The sequence below is a fragment of the Eutrigla gurnardus genome, assembly GCF_963514095.1.
Source record: "Eutrigla gurnardus genome assembly, chromosome: 3".
NCBI classification, from domain to species: domain Eukaryota; kingdom Metazoa; phylum Chordata; class Actinopteri; order Perciformes; family Triglidae; genus Eutrigla; species Eutrigla gurnardus.
Genome location: NC_139917.1, coordinates 19,199,344 through 19,221,095, shown reverse-complemented (window position 1 = coordinate 19,221,095; position 21,752 = coordinate 19,199,344). Strand labels below are relative to the sequence as shown.

Genomic DNA, 21,752 nt, shown 5'->3' with positions numbered 1-21,752 from the left:
AGTTAATGAAATCATGCTGATGTAATTGTTGAGATCAGCTGCCTGAATAAATCATGTCACGCTTTCAGACAATTTTACAGCTTCAGAGGTCTTTATTAGAATTATGATGGTGGAAACAATCATTAAAAGACTTTAAAGCACCCTTTTGAAAAAAAAAAACTGTACAATAATATAGTAGCTTATCTTCTGTTGATATAAAAGATTATGTTAATAAATATGTTGCTCACGTTTTTAAATGATAAAACACAACTGAGAAAGATGCTGATTATTTACAGTTTTCAATTCTGCTAGATGCGAGGGACAAAAGCATATTTGTTTTTTTTTCTTAAATTAAAAACCCAAACAGACAAACATGGGTGACAAAAATGCATAACCCTGCATTTACTGTTACAACATATCATGTATGGCTCGTTTGTTAACTGAAGTTCTAATCTTATCTCAGCAGGAATACAGCTAAGCACTGTTGCTAAGCAGTCATGACTTTGTTCAGCATGCCATGACATCCTACGGGAAATACACTACTCTGTTTTCTATTATAATCTGTATTATACACATTTGTTGGTTCTTTTGTTAGTGTTAATATTTGCTGTCTACATGCCCACAGGATGTACAGTGTTGGTCTGAGTGACTCTTATATATTAACTTTACATGAGTGTGCTCTTGTACTGGTCCTCTGTGTTTCTGTGTGTTAGGGTTAGACAAAAAGCATGAATGATCGTTGTTACGCCTTAATGATTGTTTACAGGTCGTGTGTGTGTGTGTGTGTGTGTGTGTGTGTGTTAGAGCATCAGGTGTGTCTCTTCATGTGCAGAGCCAGGTGGTCAGAGCGGGAGAAGGCCCTCTGACAGAGCAGACACTCGTAGGGTTTCTGGCCCGTGTGCTTGCGGTAATGACGTGTCAACTCATCTGAGCGGGCAAATTTCCAGCTGCAACCCTCCCATGAACATTGGTAAGGCTTTTCTCCTGCACCATAAAGAGTAAAAACAGATGATAGTTACCAAACAAACACATTACATCATCATTTTAGATTTTTTTTGTTGTGGTGTGGGTGTACCTGTGTGGGTGCGGAGGTGCGCCTTGAGGTGTGAGCTCTTGGTGTAGGTCTTGCTGCAGCCAGGGTATTCACAGCTGTGGACGGCGGGCCTCTTTTTCCCCGTCACCCTCCGACCGCGCTTCCCCTCCACCCCACCAGAGGGCAGCGGGGGCTCAACCAGCAGAGTCTGCTGGTGGAGAGGCAGATGGCTCGGCGTCTGGTGGCTGTCGTTGTAGTAAAGGTTGGCGTTCTGGTGTGCTATGTAGCTGTAGTGTCGAAGGTCAGGGGTCATAGCTTGAGGTGGTATGAACCTGCCGTCGTGGAAGGTCGCCATTGAGGGGTGATGCTGGGGATAGTAAGGGTTAAAGTCCCACGATGAAACTTTAGTGAGGCTTTCTCTGCCGTGCCGCTCCACATGGCCTCCTTGACGGAAGCCAAAGTGATCTACATTAGGTAGACTAGGAAAAGAAGTCCGACCCGTTTGGTCATCACTATAACCATGGTGGTACAGCTCCGGCTGGACTGGCATTGTGGTTTCAGCGGGGGACATGAGCTCCGCCATGAGGCAGGCAGTGTTCATCTGCTGCTCCTGTCCAGGAGGCTCCTTACACATGGCCGCCTCCTGGTACGCTGCGTTTGGGGCGAACTGCGAGAGCCGTTGGTCGTTGTTGTCCAGGGAGGGATGGATGTCAGGTGACTGGCTGCTCCAGTCAGACAGCAGGAACTCAATGTCCCAGGATGCCTGGCTGTCCTCATCCAGGAGCTCCTCTGTCATCTGCTGAGAGACCTGCAGCTGCTCAGAGCCGGGCGGTGATAGCTTGTTGCTCAGAGAGTCTAGAGGGAGAGTGTCGGCCTCGGACTTCCACACCTAGACGGTGTTGGAGAGCATTGAGAGGTGATGATCATCAAGGAGGACATATTGCACAAAAAGGATTCCTCCACATTGCTTTTGCATTGAAAGGATAGCATCACGAAGTGTTATTAGCTGCTCTAAATGTTCCTTCTGTCCGTGCAGGCTGTTCAGAGATCAGTTGATATGAGGCTTCAAAACGTCTGTTTTAGTCACTCACTCCTCAAGTATGTCTTCCAAATGTTCTTTTTAGTACAATATTCCTACTTTGTGTAACAGTACATCCACTGTGACTCAGCAAGGAAACAATGTCAGTAAAACCACAGAGTGGGGATTTTGTATGAATAAGACTGAGATACAAACTGGATTTGTCCAAATCTCATAGTAGGTCCAGTTTCAGATGTTTCCCCCATTACTTACATTGTAACCACTTTAGGAGGGAACCAATAACTCCTTCACTGTACATATGGGCATGTCAGATTACTTAAAAATGTAAATGTATCCTTGAATCAGTACATAAAACAAAACATTTCACTCCCAGCAGACCTTCAGATTATGAGTTTTTTTTTTTTTTTTTTACATTAAATTAGCTTTTGATCAAATCAACTTACTGCACAATAACTTCAATAATATTTTATGGGACACATGACAAGCTTTATAGTGCAAGACTGATGCATTTTTCAATTCAATATTAAATTAAATAATGACTTACTTATCTGTGGATTGCACAAATAACCCTAATGATCTATAGACAACATACAATATTTAGCACTGGCCTTTTTTTTTGTCACTGTAGGAATCAAAGAACCGAAGTCAACCCCGTACTTACTTTCATATTGTCACTGGATTGGGTGAGGTTGGAGAAGGAGCTGAAGGAGGGGAGCACAGCCTGTGTAACAGCCATCAAGCACTTTGATGACGCCGATTGTCAGTGGAAGCGACAAAAGTCTTTACTTTGCTTTTTAGTTTTTACGCGACCATCTCAAGCCCAGCTAACAGAAAGTCCTGGTCTAGTCTACCAGGCCAGTCATCTCAGTTTCAGTCCGCTCCGTGCTGAAAGGCTGCAAACAGGTTCTCAAAGCTGCCTCCTTTTCTCCATTCCTCCCCTGCTATCTCCCCCTCCTCGCTCTTGTCTATCTCTGTCAGCTGCAAGTTCAACTTCAAATCTCTCTTCTTCATGTAGGTTTTGACCGTTAGGAGGTGGAGTGTAAGCAGAGTTACTTTCATGGCCCCATTTTTTTTTTATTCACTTAAGGTTGAAACTAAGAAACTGTATTAGTTCAACTCTCCTCGTTGTCTTCCTCTTTTGTGGGATTCAGAGCAAACAGTCAAATTTAAAGAAATGATGAGCACCAACCTGTCATTTCATCAAGAAATGTATCTATTTATCTTTATCCAGACCAATAGATATAACTTTGAGGGAGAATATTATTATTATTATTCATAATAATAATAATAATGAAGATTCAAAGAATAATTGTGTTTTCAATATATTTTCAATATATTTCAAATAATGATTGCTGTATGTTTAATGTCCTCACTGTTTATCTGCAGTCTAGAAATAAACGGATCGACCATCACCCGTTTTGTCATTTGTAAGGGACCTTTCACACATGAAGGTAATTCAAGGTGCTTTTCACAATAAGAAATGCATAAAACACATTTATGATAGGGTCAAACAGGTCAAATAAAATAGGAGAACAATCTAATCTTTCAAAATATGGGGAAAACACAACATATCAGCATACTGCAATGATTCATTTCAATAAAAAAATGTAAACGCAACTACAAAATGTACTGGAACTGTTGTGAAATGCTGCAAAATGACCACCTGACACTGCAGAGTAGTGTCGGGCTCACAACGTCATTTTTCATTCACAACTTGGCTAACAGATGTCTGGCCGCTATCTGATAAAACACACTTTGGCATCGAGTGCAGCGTGTGTTGGTGCGTGTACAGTGAAGTGTGTGTGCACGTGCCATGTGTGAACCGTTTATAATAACATGTTTGAATAGATGTAATGATCCATCACAAAACAACCTCAACAGAAGTGACTATGATCTTGACATTCAACGTGAAAACGTGATACAAAAATATATTAGTGAATAACACACAGTGAAATACAATACAGCTCATGATACAGCTTTTTATGACAGCATTTAAAACATTATCCCCATTGTTGAGGCAATACTTCTCATAGTTTTAACACACACACACACACACACACACACACACACACACACACACACACACACACACACAGGTCGGTCTTCCCAGTGAGGACATGCGGCGCTGACTTCTGAGAAGACCTGTGTGTGAAAGGTGATTATATTCTCGCTGCTGTTTATCTGTTTATCTTGAGGCAGAGGCAGCCTGCTGTCTTCTCACAGATACTGGTCTCCTGACTGCTGCTGGTCCCTGATGACGAGCCCACCGCTGATAAAGACTCTCCCTCAGAATGACGACTACCGGCGACTTCCACGCTGGCTGACAACTGCGGAGTAGCCTCCTCGCGGCCTTCAACACATCGTACAAGTTCTCCTGTAGTTTGTTTATTTCTTCGATGGAGAGTTCACTTACCAAGCTGTGGTGAACTTGTGAGTATGATGTCATCATTGCACAGAAAGACACTCAAAGAGGAAGAGAAGAGTGCGTGCTTTATGAAGTCATATCCTATGTAATTTAAGATCCCCCCCCCCCCCAAAAAAAACAAAACAAACAAACGAACAAATGTGTTATGCTTCTAAAACATAACAAATTGAGATATGTCAGCTATACATATGGAGCTCAACACATTAACATGAGACACTTGGATCTTTTTACTGTATATTGAATGTCTATTTTTGTTGTGTTTTATGTGATTTGTGTGCCATCTAAAATTCTTTTGATATTCTTTTTGGGCAAAGTGATTTGAAAAGTATAAAGATTCCTGTAGGGAATATTGTAGCTGCAAATTAAAGAAACATTACAGTAATATTAATATTGCATTTTATTATACTCTACAATATGTTTTCATATCTAAACACAAGCAATATGATGGCTGTTTGGGGCCCCGCCAGGCATTTGCTTAATGATAAGTCTGGTGTTTTGCCCATGAACTAGAGTGTATTTCACTGGTATTTACAGACACGGTTATAAAGAAAGAGACAGAGAGATAGATAAGGACAGGAAAGAAAGAGTTATGTATTACTTGTGATCAGCCTCATTCTTCAGCAAATTACCTTATGGTGCTCAGCTGAAATATCAGATAGGAGATGACATTTTGGAAAAAGTTTATAGGCTCTGACACATAGATTAGATCTTAACATATGCTTATAGGGGACACCATGCCTGCAGACAGGCTTTATATGCATAATCACATTGTGATATCTGAGGTAGTTGCTAATAAACAACAACAACACAGATATGTTGGGAATTTTTTTTTTTTTTTTACATATCTTGGATTGGACGTCAACACTTGAGAAACTGTCAATTTTTATGACGTAATGAATGATATATTTTTAATGGTAAATTACACTTTATTTATTATTTATTTATTTTATATTTTCGATTACATTTTGATGGCAAACTAAACTATGACTAATTTTAAAATACTATGATTTTGTTTTTTAATGATTTAGACATGATATGCTATGACTTTTTGTATTATTTTTTCGACATGCTTTACTATGACTTCATTCGACATACTATAAAATACATTTTTCAATTATTTTTTTCCGAAATACTATATTTTTTCGACATGCAATACTATGACTTATTTGGTTTTTATTCAACATACTACACTATGACTTTTTCTTATTTTTTCCACTTGCTATTATGACTTTTATCTACATGCTATATTATGACTTTTTCATCAGTTAGACATGCTATACTATGACTTTTTAATGTTTTTTTCCGACATACTATAACATACATACATCTTTATTTTTTCAATTATAGGCCTACTATGACTTTTTCGACATGCAATACAATGACTTTTTTAATGATTTTTTTTACGACACACTATACTTTTTATGACTGATATGCTATACTATGACATTTTTAATTACATTTTTGACATACAATACTACTACTTTTTGTGATATTTTTGACATACATAAAGGGCTCAAAATGTTAGCGAGAAATCCTTCGATGATTTAACGGTGGGACGTTAAGTTATTACGGACTTTAGGAAAACCTGCCTCAAAGTCTGAAATGATGGACTTTCTGAACTGTCTCTGGTCTCAGCACCAACAAAAAATGAGTCTTTGTCTCCCTCTGGTGACCATATGTGGTCCTGCACCATCGCAGCTCCAGTTACACTACAATGTGTCATTCATTGTGTGACTCGCTGCTCCACTGTTGCTTGTTCGATTGGTTGCCACAGCAACAGACATACATTTGCTGCTGTCTACGGCAGTTTTAATATCTGAACTCAGCTAACAGTTAACGACGAGTTGTGATAAGAGCTTGAGTAAGTTCATTCTTGTATTTATTCAGGTATGTCCTTTCTTTTAATGTTTCTTTCACGTAGAGACAATTCTCTCAGTTGTTGACACCGGTCTTAGCCCTAAGAGCACCAACGCTGGCTAGCTAACTAGCACATAGCTAACACTGTTTAGCTGAGGTATCGATTTTTGAATTCTTTTTGTGTGACATAATATTATTCTATCAAGTGATGTTACTGCTTTAGTGTCGTGCATTGTCAGTGGAGCAGCTCCAGGATCTGTTTTTAAATCATATCATCATCATATTCTCCCTGTTCTGCCATTTGTTCAAATTCACAAATTAACTGTGAGTTGTAGCTTTCGATTAAAGAAGGGGTAAAATACCCTGGCCATTAATCACTGATAACTTCAATGATGATGGAGACATGTATCAACAGTGCTATCGAGGTTGCAGATGGAGGCCTCCTCACAGAGCAGAGATGGCAGAGGTCTGTGGAACAACCCCAGAGCCCCCCAGTACAGCAAGAAGACCCAAGATATGCTGAGATGTGAGATGATGCACTTTTTGAAATTCTTGTGTTGATGGTTTAGGTGTGAATGAGAAAAGTTTGTGTGCACTTATTGTCTTCTGCTTTGGAAGTTTACCCCTTCTTTGTCCTGTTGCTGTTGCTCAGTAATGATGCAGGAATCAAGATTCACCAACCTTCAGAGACAACAGATCAACCAATGCCTCAAGAGTAAGTGTATAGTTTATATAGATATTTCATATATTGTTTTGTACTGCCATATTAAAAACCTTGCCTTTTCTTTTTTTAATCGTCTCTTGCAGACGGAACAGCTTTACCACTGACCTCCGATCCCACATCATCAGCATCCCCCTCTAAGCCTAAAACCACTACATCTGTCCAGAGTCGTCTGCCAGGCAAGTCTCAGAGACGCAGTGCTGAAGCCTGTCGCTCTGGGAACAGCTATGTCAGAGAAAAGTTCCATCCTGCTCCAACAAGTATGTTATCGAAAATGACACCGTTATTAATACTGCATTTGGGTTTTTTGACATCTATATTGTAAACAATTGCTCCTTTTTTATGTTTGTTTCTCTTTCTTAGGAGACTTGGAGAAAGAGAAGAGGAGGCTTCAGAGTATCATGGCAACAGGAGAAGAAGAATGCACAGCTGCATCTTCTAAAAATGTTTCTGCTTGTCCAGAAGTGACGGAGCAGAAAGACCGGTTCCAGGAAGGTGAGGCACAGAAACAGATCATGTGAGTTATGTGTCACATGTTCCATTACGACCTGAATAGAAACACATCACATTTGAATTAAGTTGTCACATTGATTTTGACAATCCGTTTCTATTCATTTCAGCCTGAATAAATTATGATCTATGCTACTCTGCTTGATTAAATATATCCAGGTCCTCTCAAAAACGTCCAATAATAACTTGTTCCTTTTGTAGTTCTGGATGAGATAGAGGAGAGAACACAGTTTCTGTCAGATATGTCCTCTATGGGTCAAGAGAAGGAGTACATAAACATCATCAACGCTGAGATATCCCAGGTAAACAAGCAATGATTTGTGCTCTAAATATGTATAATGCTGACCTGTGTTTCGGAGGATATTGTGGTAACAATTTTTGACTTAATTGATTTCTTTTAAACAATATAATTTGATACTGACAGATTAATTGCAATGTAAATTGAACCTTAAAATAGCATTGGTGCCAGTCTGTATTTGAGCATTTTAGGTTCAGGTATCAGACAGATACACTCTCTCTGAAACTGCAATTCAAACTCAACATGCGTTGTGTCACATCCCCAATTACAGAGGATTCAAGAACTGCAGCTCCTGCAGTCACAAGAAGGATGCGATGACATCTGAAAGGAGGGGAGACTGCAGACCAGAGAGAAGACTCCCTGCCACTGACTGAACATTTAGAAATGACTTGGAAGTCAGGTTCCAACACTGACGTTATCAGTGGATTAAAGGTGTTATGAGTGCAGTATTGATTCCTGTGGTTAGAGCTGGAATGTACTTCAACTAAGCAGCTTGTGTGTGAAAGCATAGCAGTGAATACATAACTTTGATGGCTGGCTGTGAAAAGCGTTACAATTAAAAGATGCACGGGCGACTTGCATTAAGTTATTTTATTCCTCTGCCTTCCAGTGGCTGTATTTTTTTTTTTTTTTTGTAATCATCCTGCTGCTGTTTAAGGACAACATAGCTGACAGAAATATGGCACCTCAGAAGCCCTTGGTTTCTGTTGGACAGGCACAGAGCAGAAACACAGACACAACGGAGATGACCATTTTAAATGGAAAATAAATCCAAATAACTGACAAAACAGGAACAGAATGAGTAAACATGACTCCATCAAATGACCATCATCCTCATACGCAATTAAATAAATGGCACTCAAATATTAATACATTTTTATCCTATCCATTTTTTAAGGCAAAACATGGAAACACACAGCAAGGCGTAGTAAAATATAAATTAATGATTGCATATTCTGGTTTCCCCCCCCAATGGTTAAAATGGTTATAAGCTGGTGCTTCACAACATTTGTTAAAATACTATATTTATCTGCCTTTTTCTATGGTTTATTATTGCATGTGTGACCTTTCATGTTAATACACTTTCTGACATCTGTAGTTGAATACTTTCTACTCTGCTCTCTCCTACAGACCTCACATTTCCTATCTGACTTTGAGTCTCCCACTTTGTCTCTTTCACACCCATTAATACTGTATCTGTGTTCATCCATGTGTTTCATGATATGCATTTACACTAAAGACACCATTGCAAAACTGAAAAAACTAAAAAACAAGGAAACCACATACAGTCAAAACATAGCAGCTACAAGAGCTAAGGTCAGGGTTCCCAAGGGTCAAGGGGACAGTAAAGGTCAGGGGATTTGATCCTTTTTTTGGGGGCCAAGTAATTTTGTTGTACCATGTTCAAATTTTATTTGCCATTAATCAAAATGTAATATTTCCCACGCTGTATTTTTGTTTACTGTGTTATTTCATGAGTTTCCTCTATTTCTTGAGTGGTTGTTATGGTTACTTGGCTTTTCAGTGCCAATTAACCACTCATCAACGACAAATAACACAATAAATGTGCACTGTTGTACTTAAAGCTCATAAAGTAATGTGTTTAAAATACTGTGTCTGTTTGGAAATGGAAATTCATCTTTTTAGTCAGTTAAAGTTAGGAAAAAGTCAGGACATTTGACTTGTGGGAACCCTGTCAGGTATCCTTTGTTGATAGAACATTTCATGGTGATGTTGCAAGATTTTAAAGCAGAAGTCATCTTTGTTTTGTTTTTTTTACTTTCACTCGTACCACAGGCTCAAACCAGACCCGACATGAAACCCTCTCAGATATCCAGCTTCTGACCTTTGGAACTGAGGAGCAGAAAAGACTGGTATAAGTCAGGAAGAGATTAAAAGCCATTAAAAACATATATACACATCAGGGATCAACTAGCATCCCAGTGACTTCATTCAAAGTGAACCAACGAGTCACACCTTTGCTCTGCAAAGAGAGGCGAAGTAAAGCAACACACAACAAATCAGTGCAGTGATTTAGAAACCTACTGTACACTTCACTCCCCTCAACGGTCAGGCAGCTTACAAACACGTCAGCTTTGAAAGCAGTTGAGATGTTATGCAGTCTCTTAAAAACACACAAAGGCAACTGAAAATAGTCACTGAAGCGACTGTTTGGTGAAGCATCAAGTAAGATGTGAGCAGGGAGTGCAGTTCCAAGTCATTACTGACATCCAACGGTGACTTCATCTCCTCTTCTTGACCTCGTCCATGTCTTTCATCGGCCTTTTTTATTTGCATTAGTCTTGTTAAAACAGTCCCGTATCCTTTCGGAGGAGATTGTGTCCTAACTATGGTGATTTCTCCTTGCGGGGGCTCTGGCTCTTATCTGGTTCTCTTTTGTGGCTCAGCCGCTTCAGCACCTTAATGGGTTTGAATTTCCCTCCTTTTTTCTTCGGCTGCTCAACGTCCGGATCCTTGTTGAAGTCTGAGGAGGATGAAAACAAGATTCACACAGGTTCTTAAATCAGACAAGTAAGTAAAGAGTGAGATTTCCATTTTATGTTTAATAAATGCTCTTATCTAAAGAAGGTTTAACACATGGAGCTCACTCTAAATCCTACCTTTTTTCTTCAGCATGGCTTCCATAAGTTTATCCTCCTCTTCTTCCCTGTGAAACAAAATGACCGTTAGATTGCTAGTACCTGCACATCACTGCTGATCAATACACTGTGGGCTCACTACTGAGATGCACAGTTAACTGCCAGCCATTGATCACCTCTGCCTGTCCTGGTCCATGTTGTTGACAATTTGGTTACGCTGTTCAATGACGGTGACCAGCTCGGCCATTAGCTCCTGCTCCCGAGCCTTGTCCTCCTCTGTCCAATCTTTCTCTGAGGACGGAAATGAGTTATTTCATTTCCAGAGTTCTCTATTGATCGTTGTTGGTCATTTTGATGGACAAGGTTGTTAAAGTTCAGTAATAATAAATTATGACCTGTCATTTGATTTTTTTTAATGAAGTCAAAGCCTAGGCGTATTTACATCCAATGCATTTTTTGTTCTATTAACATGCACACAAAACACACCTGGTTTGTTGAGAAGACACCTCAGCTCATACTCAACGTCAGCTTGCCTCTCTTCCAGATTCTGCTGCTTATCTCTGCAGAGAGCAATGTTTACACAGTATGTGACACACTGGCAATGTTCTGTTTAATAATGTACTTAAGACTGCATTAAAGAAAACATCTCTTCCTCCCTGAATAACTAGATGTGATTAATTCCCCAAACTAAAATCAAGCACAATTAAGTATTCCTTAAACCTTCTCAAATAAACTATTACTAAGCACGTTTGCCCCTTGCTGCAGCCTCATACTTACGTGTAGACCAGCTCAGCTTCTCGTCGTACTAAAAGGTGTTTCTCGTGGATGAGAGTGAACCAGTCCACCAACAGACGCTCCTCATCCTCATCTGAAAACACAAAAGACGAACACGGACACATAATTGTTGTTTCTATCGCGTGTTATTTTCTTCAGGTCAAACATAGTATATAAAACTATATATAATAATTTTACCCCCTTTTTCTCTAGGTCAACATTTGTCTTTTTATAATACTTTTGTGAGATTTATAAACTAGAGTTTTCAATTTGGAAAATATTGAACCTAACTATTTATGCACTGCATGCGGGTACGTCTTTGTGATTTGTAAATGGCCTGATTGAACTGAAGCTGCATTAGAAATAGTGAGATGTGTTACCGTTAGGGTTATCTCTCAGCTTCTTCTCCAGCTCCACTCCCCTCCGCTCCAGTTCGTCCAGGTGCTTTTCCAGCTGACCCATCTCCCCATGGATGTCCTCTACTGGGATGTACTGATCTGACTGCACCTGGTTGGATGTTTGGACACGAGGGAGAACACGTCTTCATCCATTTTATATTTCCTATACTAAAACATACAGTATATGTTGTCTTATCTTTCTACCTTGCGTTTGATAAGAGGGAAGCCATGGCCGGGGGCCGGAGGTCTGGCAGGACGAGGGCCTTTTGGTGGTTTGGTTTTAGATTTAGCAGGAGAGGGAGAAGCTTTCCTGTTGAACGGGTTCTCCTTACAGATCCGCTAAAATGACAAAATGGATAAAGCTGGAATATAATGTGGAAAGTGTATTGTTTTATATCGCATTAATTGGAGGTGGATCCATTACCTTATTGTGTGATTGGGTGGCTCCTGAGGCCAATGGGCTGGGGGTCGTCAGCGGCCGTGGTGGAGAGGCTCCAGTCCCTTTGATCCCAAAGCTGCGACTGGTCTGTGGAGTGGCTGGAGCTGAGCTGGCGTTTGAAGGCATGGGAGAAGGGTTGGGGTTCATGCCAGGATGAGGCAGAGCCTCAGTAGAGGAGGAGGAAGCGGATGCTGTAGAGTTGCACGGCGAACAGATGGAAGGCTCCGAGACACTCTTGGTGAAGTTGTGTTCCTGGTCACTGCTGGCACCGCCACCCAGAGGGAGATGGGAGGAGCTGTGATCCGAGCCAGAGGACAGACTCTCTGTGCTGAGAGCTGGTGAGGGAGAGCAAGAGGAGGGCTGAGAGTGAGAGAGAGCTGGAGGGGGAAGAAGGTTCAGCAAAAACAGACGAAAAGAAACAGGAATCAAAGTAGTTGAGACAGATTGAAATGGAGAGGGAATGGGGGAAAAGAACAAAAAATGATTTGCCCATTTTCATTGGCTCCAATAAAACTGAATGTATGATTAAAACATGATGTTTACACATCATTACATGAAGCTTAAACACTGCATAAAATGAGTTTCTTCAATAACATGCAGTGGTGGTGTTTGAAAACACAACATGGGGGAAATACCCATGAGGTGAAATGACAATAAAAGGAACTAGAGTTAAATGTATAACCATGTCATTGCATTTTCTTCCCGTACAAAATGACACACATCTTGGGACATAAATCACAAAGGAACCCGACCTTGGTGACTTGCAGGCGGTTTTGGGACACGAGGCGCTGGCCGTTTCTTGCTCTTGGCGCTCCCGGGGCTGGCGGAGCAGGACGAGCTTCCTCCACTAGGGGGGGTGTCTGCGCCGGTCGCGTCAGCTGCCTGACTGATTTTGTACCACGGGTGACTAGCCACGACTGTGGGTGGAATTGCACTTGCTTCGACTCCCTCTTCGTCCTCGACCTCGTTATTTTCATCTTCGTCATCGTCATCCTCGAATGGGTTGGAGGGCGGCGGGGGCGTGCTGGGCCTGGAGTCTTCCCCTTTGAGAGAGGACAGAGAGCCTGCATTGGGAGGGGTGGACAGTCCGGCAGGGGGACGGGGAGGGGCTTTCTTCTTCTTGGTCTCTGAGTGGACCAGGGCGAGCCAAGGTGGGTCTTTGGGTTTATGGGTGCCACTGGACAGGCTGGACAGTGAGATACACAAATAGGGATGGAGGGGTCACAGAGGGGTCACAGAGGGGGAGACAACAAAATATAGCCAGATGGAGACACGCAGGGGCAAATAACTACATGCTGTAACCAGATGTAATTTAGACCTGAGACAGACACGACTATGATGATATGATGAGGGTCAATAAAATGGTACCAATACACAGGATAAAGAGACATTTAAGGGAAGTTCAGGTACCTTCCAGGGGACTGTGACCTTTCTCTTGGTTTGGGAGGAATCGGAGGCTTCTGGTATTCACCTGTGATTTCAAGAAAAATGTGAGAGTGAACGTTAACAGATCTTATTTTCATCTGTCATCTTTCATCCTTTATATTCTGTAATACGCACCGACTGTAAGGCCGTCAGTTTTACGGGGTAGCCGTATCCGAGGGGCAGGGCGAGGAGGAGGAGTGGGCTCAGAGACCCGGCGGGGTGCCGGTACTGGCCGACTGGCACCTTCCTGATGACTGATCGGTGTAGAAGGGAGGTCGCCATTGGTTGTTGATTTGGCTTGTGTTTTAGCATCTTCCTCTTTCTCCACCTCTTCCTCATCGCTCTCATCAAAAGGGTTGGGAGGAGAAGAAGAACGTGGCGTTCCCTCTGCTTCTCCACTGCCATCCATCTCTTTGGCTTTTTCCAAAGAGTCCGTTGCATTTGTTGTAACAGCTGTGACCGTGGCAGAGTCATTGACAGGCGTGGCAGAGTCATTGACAGGCATGTCAGTGTCATTTGTTTGGCTCACAGGCGGAGCCTTTTCCTGGTCCCTCTCAGAGGGACAAGTATGAGGGGTTGGGCTGCGACCAATCCTGGCAGACTGACCTACCACTGGTCTCTTACTAAGATCTGGCCGGCCATTCTGACTGGCTAAAGCGTGCCTCACGAGGTGATGTGAACAGACCAAGGCCCCAGAGTCGCTTCCTAATTTGTAGGATCCAGGAAGCAATGTGCTGTGACACTCTGTGCACCTGAGACAACGACAACGACACAGGAAGACAGTAAGATCTTCAACAGGGCATAAAGATGATAAATAAAGTCAAAAAAGGTTAAGAACATGAGCACGTCTGTCAAAATAATACAGCAAACTTGGTATCGTTTGACAGATACAAAATCTAAAATCACATTTTTTGTCATCACCAGTTACCAAATCAACCAGGACTAAAATCTTAAGGATTATCACTTTGACAAACTCCAAAGAGTATCGTTTTTTCATCGTCTTGTTAGAAAGGTGTTATGGTTACACAGCATAGTTCACACAGGTCAACATTAGGCGTAGCTGCAGTTTTTTTCACCTGAAGCAGTTGCGGTGGTAGAGCTTGCCCTCCACCAGAAACCTCTGCACCAGGTGGACGTGTTTCTGGCAGGCGGCACAGGTGCTGCTGAGCGTGCTGCGCCTGACTGCCGAGACGGCTTCTTCACCTGTTTGTGCGGGCTGGCTTGGCTAGAGCAAGCAGCCAGGACGTTGTTCGCAGGGAGGGGGAGACGACAGGGGAAGGGGGGGGAAGATGAGAGTAATGGGGGAGGGGGAGATCAAACACGGAGTCAGGCTTTGAGGATATGGATTGTTCAATTTGTTTAGCGAGCTACGTCTACTCGGTTACTGTGATATATTCTGCTCATTGGTTCATGTGGTTGAACTGCATTTCTTTTTTCAGTTTGAAACAAAAAAAAGTATGTATGTGTTTAGAAGTAACAAAATCCAAACCACTTGGGTTAGTGGCTCTAGGAGTCACATGTTCTGGATATGATTTGGGATTGATATTGTTTTTAGCTATTTGGGGTTTATTTGAAATTGTTTTTTTTTTTTCGTGTTAAGTAAAAAAGGGGGGTTAGCAGCAGCACATTTCAAAACTTGGCACACAGTGTTAGGATAGTACCACTGTTAGTATGTTTTTTTTGTACAATAGATGGTTAAAAAAAGACTGACCTAACTGTTTTGCTTTCACCTCCTAGCCCACCCCACCCCAATCCTACTGCCTAGGCTCAGGACCAGAGAGTGGAGGGGGGAGCAGATGGGAGGAGGAAGAAGAGCAGGAAGAGGAGGGAGTGGAATGAATTTTCATCTGAAGAAGGGGGTGGGGGTGGGCGGTGGAAGTTGAGAGGGAGGATGCCAGTGTATGGAAGTATGGCGATGGAGGAAAGAAGTTGAAGGCATGCGAAAGAAAAGAGAGACAGGATACAGAGGCTATCTTTATAGACTGACTCTACCTCCGTTGCTTAGATTTCCCCCTGCTGTGCAACACAAAGCCCATACAAGGAAAAAGTAATTGGAAAACACAGATGTGGAGATTCTTGTACTGCAATGGCAGGATGGGATTTGTATTGTACAGACCTGATGACTTAATACCCCCAAATAGCACATGCAGAGTTACACTTAGAGAATCCCAGGCTTCAGATACACACCAATATAATACCAGACAAATGTGTGAGTTTGAGTTTGGTTATCCAGGCCTTCAAAGGACACCATAAAGAACACAGTGTGTTAACATGCATCTCTGGCAAAGTATCATGTGGACATAATATAGTTCAGTGATGCATTTAAAAAAAAAAAAAAAGGTACTAGGTGTGGCCGAGAGTAAAATATAATGAATTATCAATACATGCAGAGGGTAATTCCTGTTTCTGCTGGTGCAAAGTACTTACCTCAGACTCAACCACTTTGTCTTCCAAAGGGGTTGGGGGCCTTTTCTGGGCTGGTTCATTATGATCAACAGAACTTAACCGTTTCACGGAAGGGGGGTTTGCTGCGGAAAGGGAAGCCATCAATTACTGCTCTACACAGGTTATATAAGTTGTTGTCACACCCACAAGTTCTACAAATTGCTCAGAGGGTGGACAGTTTTTATTTTTAAATAAGGATTGGATTAAAAACACACTAAATGCAAACACAGCAAATTAATAGTTTCTGTGAAAAATAAGGTAAAAATTGTAAGAACACCATTGACCTCAAAGCATTAGATGTATTTTATATTCACACTGCTTGATAAGAAATCCAACTGAATTAACTGAAGCCACCTTGAGACTTGTTGTTGAAGAAGTTGTAGTACTGGGAGACATATGTGATGATGCTGAGACGGTCAGGCACTCTCATGGACACCATGTCTTCTGGGTCCAACAGGGCTGGGATCCCCAACTGTGCCTCTGCCACATCAAACGCCTACGATGAAGCAAAGACGGAGAAGAGAAGGAAGGGGGGAAGCTAAATAAGCTGAGAAACAGTAGGCAGTGGAAACTGTTGACAGTGATTGGTTGATCACCCTGAGTAACCAGAGGCCTGCACTACGAAGCAAGTTCAACATACCCAGGGTATCTTTTTGTTATCTGGCTTAACTCGTTCTACCGATTGTGATCCTGCTAACAGTCCTAGATCAGGATTCCTATCAACTTGGTGAATCAAGCCAGGGTTTCTCAATGTGGCTGTGAGCACGTTCACATAAAGGGGGCGGAGTTTGCAGTATCTGACTGATCACAAACATGGGACTACAGTGACTACACCTGACCTGCAAGATGTTAAACACAAAATGCAGGTTAAAAAGCAACATGGTTGTAGCTACCAAACGTAGGAAGAACAGCTAGCAAAACATCAGGTTGATAATATCCCCGCCCCAGCTATACCACGATAGATTTGACTAGTTTTTTCTTATAAAATAGAAGATGCAAATGAAACTGAAACTAACTGCATGGCTCGATACCACTATGGGTGATTGCAGTATGCTTTGTTCAGGAAGTCGAGTTACTGCATACCACAAATGTGTTTTACTATTCAAACGTGCAGACATGCATGCGTGCAAACACGTTTCGCAGAAGTAGAAATGTACAAGGCAAAAGGTAAAATGCTTCCTCTCGATGAGGGGAAGGCTGAAGCACATGGGGAGAGAGGACGGAACCACTTGTCTAAATGTATTAACTCCTCCATTGTTGTTGTCGTCGTTCAGCACTAGTTGACTACATATAGGGTGTGATGGCTGGCTGGTTCAACTCTTGGTGACCAAAAAACAAAAAAAACACCAAATGGATGGATAGACGTGTGGCTCCATAATGACAAAATCTAACTTAGTTGCTTTGAGTGCTTTTTTACATTTACACTGATGGATTATTCACTCAAGCTTAGGCCTCATGGATGCAGTGAATACCTTGATTTATTTAGAATGACAGACAACACACAGCATGTGTTGCTGACGCTACCACCAAGTGTCTCACTCCCTGAAAGCTGTTGGCTATGAAGTATGTAAACAGCAGCAAAGAGCTGCCAAAGCTTAGCTCAGGCTGGAAATGAAGAGACGCCTTCAATTTTCTGTTGGCTTACAAACGACGTGGAAAAATATTCAGGGAAACGGGATATAGATCTTCATTGGTTTCTACCCAGTACTCTTAAAAGCTGCAAATTCAGCACTTTTGCACTTAAAATCCTCTTTACATGGTCTCGCCACAGGCTTGTATTAAGCTTTCCTCCCTCGGTTGCCTCGACATGCTCTATCAGAATTATGCAACACTGCTCTTCACACAAACACACTCAAACACACTGAAGTCCCACCCAACATGACTGCATGCAATCGTTATTTAGTATGGTTAAATGGAGCACACGCAGTGACAGATCTAACACCTGAAACTGCATAAGTGATTTCCCCCTCGCTTCAAGAGCAAACTGAGCAACACAAGATGGTTGTGCGTTAAACCTCAAAACTAACACCTGTAAAACCGACTCACCAGTTGGTTGTTCTCGTACACATTCTCTTTAGACAGCGAGCCAAAGTCTCTGAAATGACAAGAAAATAGAAAAGAAAAATTAGTCGGTGTACAGTTACGTATACCCTGCAACAACTGCAGATCGTGGAATCTCCTTTTATATCAGCAAGACCATAAAGAATGAAATAGCCATGCTGATATGGGACAGTACTTTACTGAATTTGCTGACCTACTTCCACTTGTGTTATGAAACATCGACAAGCTATTATTGGCTTTACAGAATGACATGCAGAAATGGTGTGTGTAGTTGAACGTCTCAACTACCAACGCTGACAATTGGGTCCAAAGCCACACAAAACGAATGCTTAATGCGGAAAAATATCCCGTACAAAGGGAAAAAACTCCTGCATCAAACAGGTGTGATGGTCCAATAATTACAAGGCTCTGCTGAGAAATGCCTTGGGCGAGGAATCAAAGGCAGGCTCTCCCCCAGTCAACATCCTGCAGTAAAACTGGAAAATGTCTGAGGTGTTCTAGGAAGAAAGTGCGGCTGTGTGCATAAGTAAATAAATTTGTGTATTAGTAGGACAACAGTGTGGCGGGAAAAAAACACCATGACCCTGATGAGAGCTTGTGGAGACCGTGTGGAACTTTCAAGAAGGAAAAATGCTGTGAATGAGCTGCGTGTTGGAGCCACACAAAGTGACCTCTGTTTTCTCTAATCTAGTTCCCATGGTCACAAACACTGAGCAGCAGCTCTAATATCAAAACCAGCCAAAAGGAGCAGCAGCAACTTAAACAAATTCCCACATGTTTCGACACTCGCAGAATAGACAGTGCAAGCTGACACTGACATGAATGATTAAGTGCAGGTTGTGACGTGAATTGCGAACCTGCCGTGACTCACAGTCTTGCTCCAAGTTGTATTTTGGGAAAGGGGACTGCTGAGGAGCGGCGTGTGTGTGTCTGTGTGTACTTTGTGTCATGTATTTAAAATCCACACGATCGAAACCTGGGCAAACCAGTATATCTGCTAAATGTGGTTCAGTCACACGGGAAAGCTTGAGCTGGTGCATACAGGATTGGGATTTGAAAATGTTGTGACATGCAAAAATGTAGCTTATAAATATGTAATAATCAGTAGTTTGAGTAGGAGGTGAATCAAAACAAGGGCATTAAGGAAACAAATCAGAGAACATAGAAATGTTTTAAAGTAAAACTCAGAAGATGACATTAGTGTTTGCACTGCTGCATATATAAACACAATTTCATTTAAATGCTATTTAAACACCCACTCACTGTCCCATTCACTTTGGTTAACTAGGACATGGATGATATATCGGAGCCATGTCTACTTCCTCTCCAGTGGTTGTGGTGACAGTGAGTCTCAGCTGAAAGTGAGATGAGGTCATTTGGTTGTCCTTAGTAACGTCTCTCCTCTGCATCGGTGTAATGTATTTTGATGAGAATACATTGGTTGCAGAGTGCATGCAGGGTATGGGCCTTACAATGAGAAGGCCCAGCATTAGATCTAAATCCAGTTTGACAGGCGGAGGCCTCAGCTGCAGATTAGCCTGACTGACTGTCTGTCTGGATCAGGGCAAGTACCGTTGGGCCACTCCAGCTCCACAGAGGGCTGGACATGGAGACATGCTAGGCCACAAATTGAAGAGGATGAACTTGAAAGCTGGGTGTTTAGGATTTGTCAACTCTTACTTTCAGCTTCACTGACTCGTCTAGAGAATGTTCGCTCTACTGCCAGCCAAGCATAGTCCAATTTCCTCCCAAAAGCCTGACCACCTGAGAGGTTAGCAGCATGAGCAAGATGCTTATTGTCTAAAATCATTTCATCATACCATATTTCCCCCCACGCAGATGCATGTATAATGTGAGTCATATGCCATACAGACTTTCTGTTTATATGCAACTAAATCAGATGATTCGCCTGCCTTGATACACAAGATCTACAATCATATTCTAAGAAAACACATAATGGCCCTCTTATTTGAGAACGGACGTACTAAAAGGCTGATCAACACCAAATAACATACTTCAGCCTTTTGGGACATGCTGGTTAAATTCACTCGTCAACTGTAAGTTGATAAGTAAGAGATTTTCTGTTTTTTGTCATATCCAAAACAACGGAATTTCCTCATACCGTTAATAAGTCATTTTAGTAACACCGAAACTGTCGTTGTGTTTTGTGGTAACTTCTGTAATATGTGTGTGTAGGTGAAAAATGCAGAGAGGAGGGGTGTGTTGTTACAGACAGGGCATGGCTTGTCAGCCTGAGTTTATTACAGCACACTGGCCTCTCACTGTACAATGTTCAGAAAGATGTGTTGGATGTTGTTGGCTATGATAACACACACAATCATAAACTCATACAGTGATAATAAAAAATGTACCACAAAATGTATGTTTTTTTAAGCAAAACTTTCCTAACCACTAGTAAAACCATACTCGCTCGTGGTGTGTGGGAATTAGCAAGCTTTCTGGTTAAAATGTATTCAAAAATGACAAAAAGAACTTGTGTACTTTGTTGACAGCCCTTGAAAAACATAAACGGCTACATCTATAGCACATATACATATGAGTTCACTAAGAGACTACGGAATTTGTTCTGCATTTGTATCCTAAATTGATTAACATACTAATAATTACAGCACTCGAAAAGACAACAGTCACTCCTTAAAAAATGTGTCCACCTTTCACCTGAGTCAGCGACAATGTACCGTTAACTTGAACCATCATTTTTAAATACATATTGTTTCATTAACGTCAGGTTAACTTAGTATCAATGTAATGTCGTTACTTACATCAACTCTGGTCTGTAACGATGTATTATGGCACAGAAAGCCAAACCGTCGCGAAAGGACGTTGACATGTCTTTTACTTCCACATCGTTGTAATTTTCACACTGTATCCGACACCACTCCTGGAGAGCCTTCAGAGACCCCATGATGTTATCGTAGAAATCCAAGTAATTCGTTATTCCCGTGAATTAAAATCGAGTGCCTTTGTTCGCGGTCACAGACGAGTCAGCTTTTCAGTGAATGGGGCGACAACACCCGATGTTGCGATGGGATACATTCATTATCGTCCAGTGAGTCACGTTCCGAAAACTAGCATCCCTTGCGAGCTAGCTAGACGTTACCTAACTTTGGCGACAAAATGCCTTATGCTCCCACATTGTCACCCGTGCCGAGATATTCAGACAAAAAATGATGACTTCATCCAAAGTGGCAGCGTACTTTGACCAGAACCACTGCTAAAAACACGTCTCAGCGGCTGATATCCAGAGTCGATAACGGTTGCTTGCCAACAAAGTTATTGGCGTAACTCAGCTAACTAGCTAGCTAAGGTGCGTTAGCCTGCTGCTAGCTCATGTCCAACGTTACAGTTTGAAGGGTGGCTTCGTTTTGGTGGGCGCTGGCTGGCACTGAGGGATTTGTCCTTCCAGTGTTGGGCGATGATGCTGTTCGAGTCGAAACAGAGGTGACAGAGTCCTCCTTGAGGTGGACCACAATACGGTTTTTGTTTGGCGATACAGTGACTGCAACGGCTTTTAAAACGCTGGATTAAAAAAAAGTATGTTTAACTGCGCTCTACTTTGCGTCGTCAGAATTATCGTACGCTGTAAAAAGTATGTCCTGCAAGATCAATGTTGATCAAAGCAGCCCAGTGCGGCGGGTGCCAAGCCATCCTACTCTGATTGATTGAAGCATTGGCTACGTCTGCCACCCTACTCGACTGTCACGTTGTTTCTCTCCGCGCCCAAGCG

At 42.0% G+C, this 21,752-nt stretch overlaps 3 protein-coding genes across 8 annotated transcripts; 1 reads left to right on the top strand and 2 right to left on the bottom strand.

Moving 5' to 3' along the window:
* Positions 1-89: 89 nt before the first annotated feature.
* Positions 90-3,446, bottom strand: klf1 (Kruppel like factor 1 (erythroid)). The gene is made up of 3 exons (XM_084005563.1): positions 2,713-3,446; positions 1,055-1,901; positions 90-963 (listed from the first exon to the last, which is right to left on the bottom strand). The coding sequence occupies exons 1-3, from the start codon at positions 2,785-2,787 to the stop codon at positions 788-790; spliced, it is 1,098 nt and encodes a 365-aa protein (XP_083861689.1). The 5' UTR covers positions 2,788-3,446; the 3' UTR covers positions 90-787.
* A 2,518-nt stretch (positions 3,447-5,964) lies between these two features.
* On the top strand, positions 5,965-8,724 carry cUnh22orf23 (chromosome Un C22orf23 homolog). Its single transcript, XM_084006450.1, has 7 exons — positions 5,965-6,337; positions 6,749-6,859; positions 6,986-7,048; positions 7,141-7,314; positions 7,418-7,549; positions 7,766-7,866; positions 8,134-8,724. Coding segments are annotated over exons 1-7 (636 nt in total). The 5' UTR covers positions 5,965-6,336; the 3' UTR covers positions 8,188-8,724.
* Positions 8,725-8,877: 153 nt separating this feature from the next.
* On the bottom strand, positions 8,878-21,703 carry micall1a (MICAL-like 1a). Of its 6 annotated transcripts, none has more exons than XM_084006448.1 (16): positions 20,788-21,703; positions 17,990-18,038; positions 16,298-16,439; positions 15,926-16,026; positions 14,575-14,723; positions 13,634-14,250; positions 13,484-13,550; positions 12,826-13,259; positions 12,059-12,408; positions 11,839-11,973; positions 11,617-11,743; positions 11,240-11,330; positions 10,949-11,022; positions 10,639-10,753; positions 10,484-10,530; positions 8,878-10,347 (listed from the first exon to the last, which is right to left on the bottom strand). In XM_084006448.1, exons 1-16 carry the CDS (start codon positions 20,928-20,930, stop codon positions 10,211-10,213), a joined length of 2,778 nt encoding a protein of 925 aa, XP_083862574.1. In that variant the 5' UTR covers positions 20,931-21,703; the 3' UTR covers positions 8,878-10,210. The 6 variants fall into 6 exon arrangements, with proteins under 6 accessions (XP_083862574.1, XP_083862572.1, XP_083862575.1 ...); XM_084006446.1 differs by having other exon boundaries at positions 12,059-12,450; positions 12,835-13,259; XM_084006449.1 differs by having other exon boundaries at positions 12,835-13,259.
* Between the last annotated feature and the right edge of the window lie 49 nt (positions 21,704-21,752).

What these genes read in the sequence shown, in the direction of transcription:
- klf1 (XM_084005563.1), bottom strand. Translation starts at nt 2,787, where the DNA reads ATGGCTGTTACACAGGCTGTGCTCCCCTCCTTCAGCTCCTTCTCCAAC. An exon ending in AATCCAGTGACAATATGAAA is followed by an intron (nt 1,902 to 2,712) that starts GTAAGTACGGGG and finishes AACACCGTCTAG; the next exon opens with GTGTGGAAGTCCGAGGCCGA. An exon ending in GCACCTCCGCACCCACACAG is followed by an intron (nt 964 to 1,054) that starts GTACACCCACAC and finishes TTTATGGTGCAG; the next exon opens with GAGAAAAGCCTTACCAATGT.
- cUnh22orf23 (XM_084006450.1), top strand. An exon ending in GATCAACCAATGCCTCAAGA is followed by an intron (nt 7,049 to 7,140) that starts GTAAGTGTATAG and finishes CGTCTCTTGCAG; the next exon opens with ACGGAACAGCTTTACCACTG. An exon ending in GTTCCATCCTGCTCCAACAA is followed by an intron (nt 7,315 to 7,417) that starts GTATGTTATCGA and finishes TCTCTTTCTTAG; the next exon opens with GAGACTTGGAGAAAGAGAAG.
- micall1a (XM_084006444.1), bottom strand. Translation starts at nt 20,930, where the DNA reads ATGGGGTCTCTGAAGGCTCTCCAGGAGTGGTGTCGGATACAGTGTGAA. An exon ending in CGTTACAGACCAGAGTTGAT is followed by an intron (nt 18,039 to 20,787) that starts GTAAGTAACGAC and finishes TTGTCATTTCAG; the next exon opens with AGACTTTGGCTCGCTGTCTA. An exon ending in TGTACGAGAACAACCAACTG is followed by an intron (nt 16,440 to 17,989) that starts GTGAGTCGGTTT and finishes GCTTCATCGTAG; the next exon opens with GCGTTTGATGTGGCAGAGGC.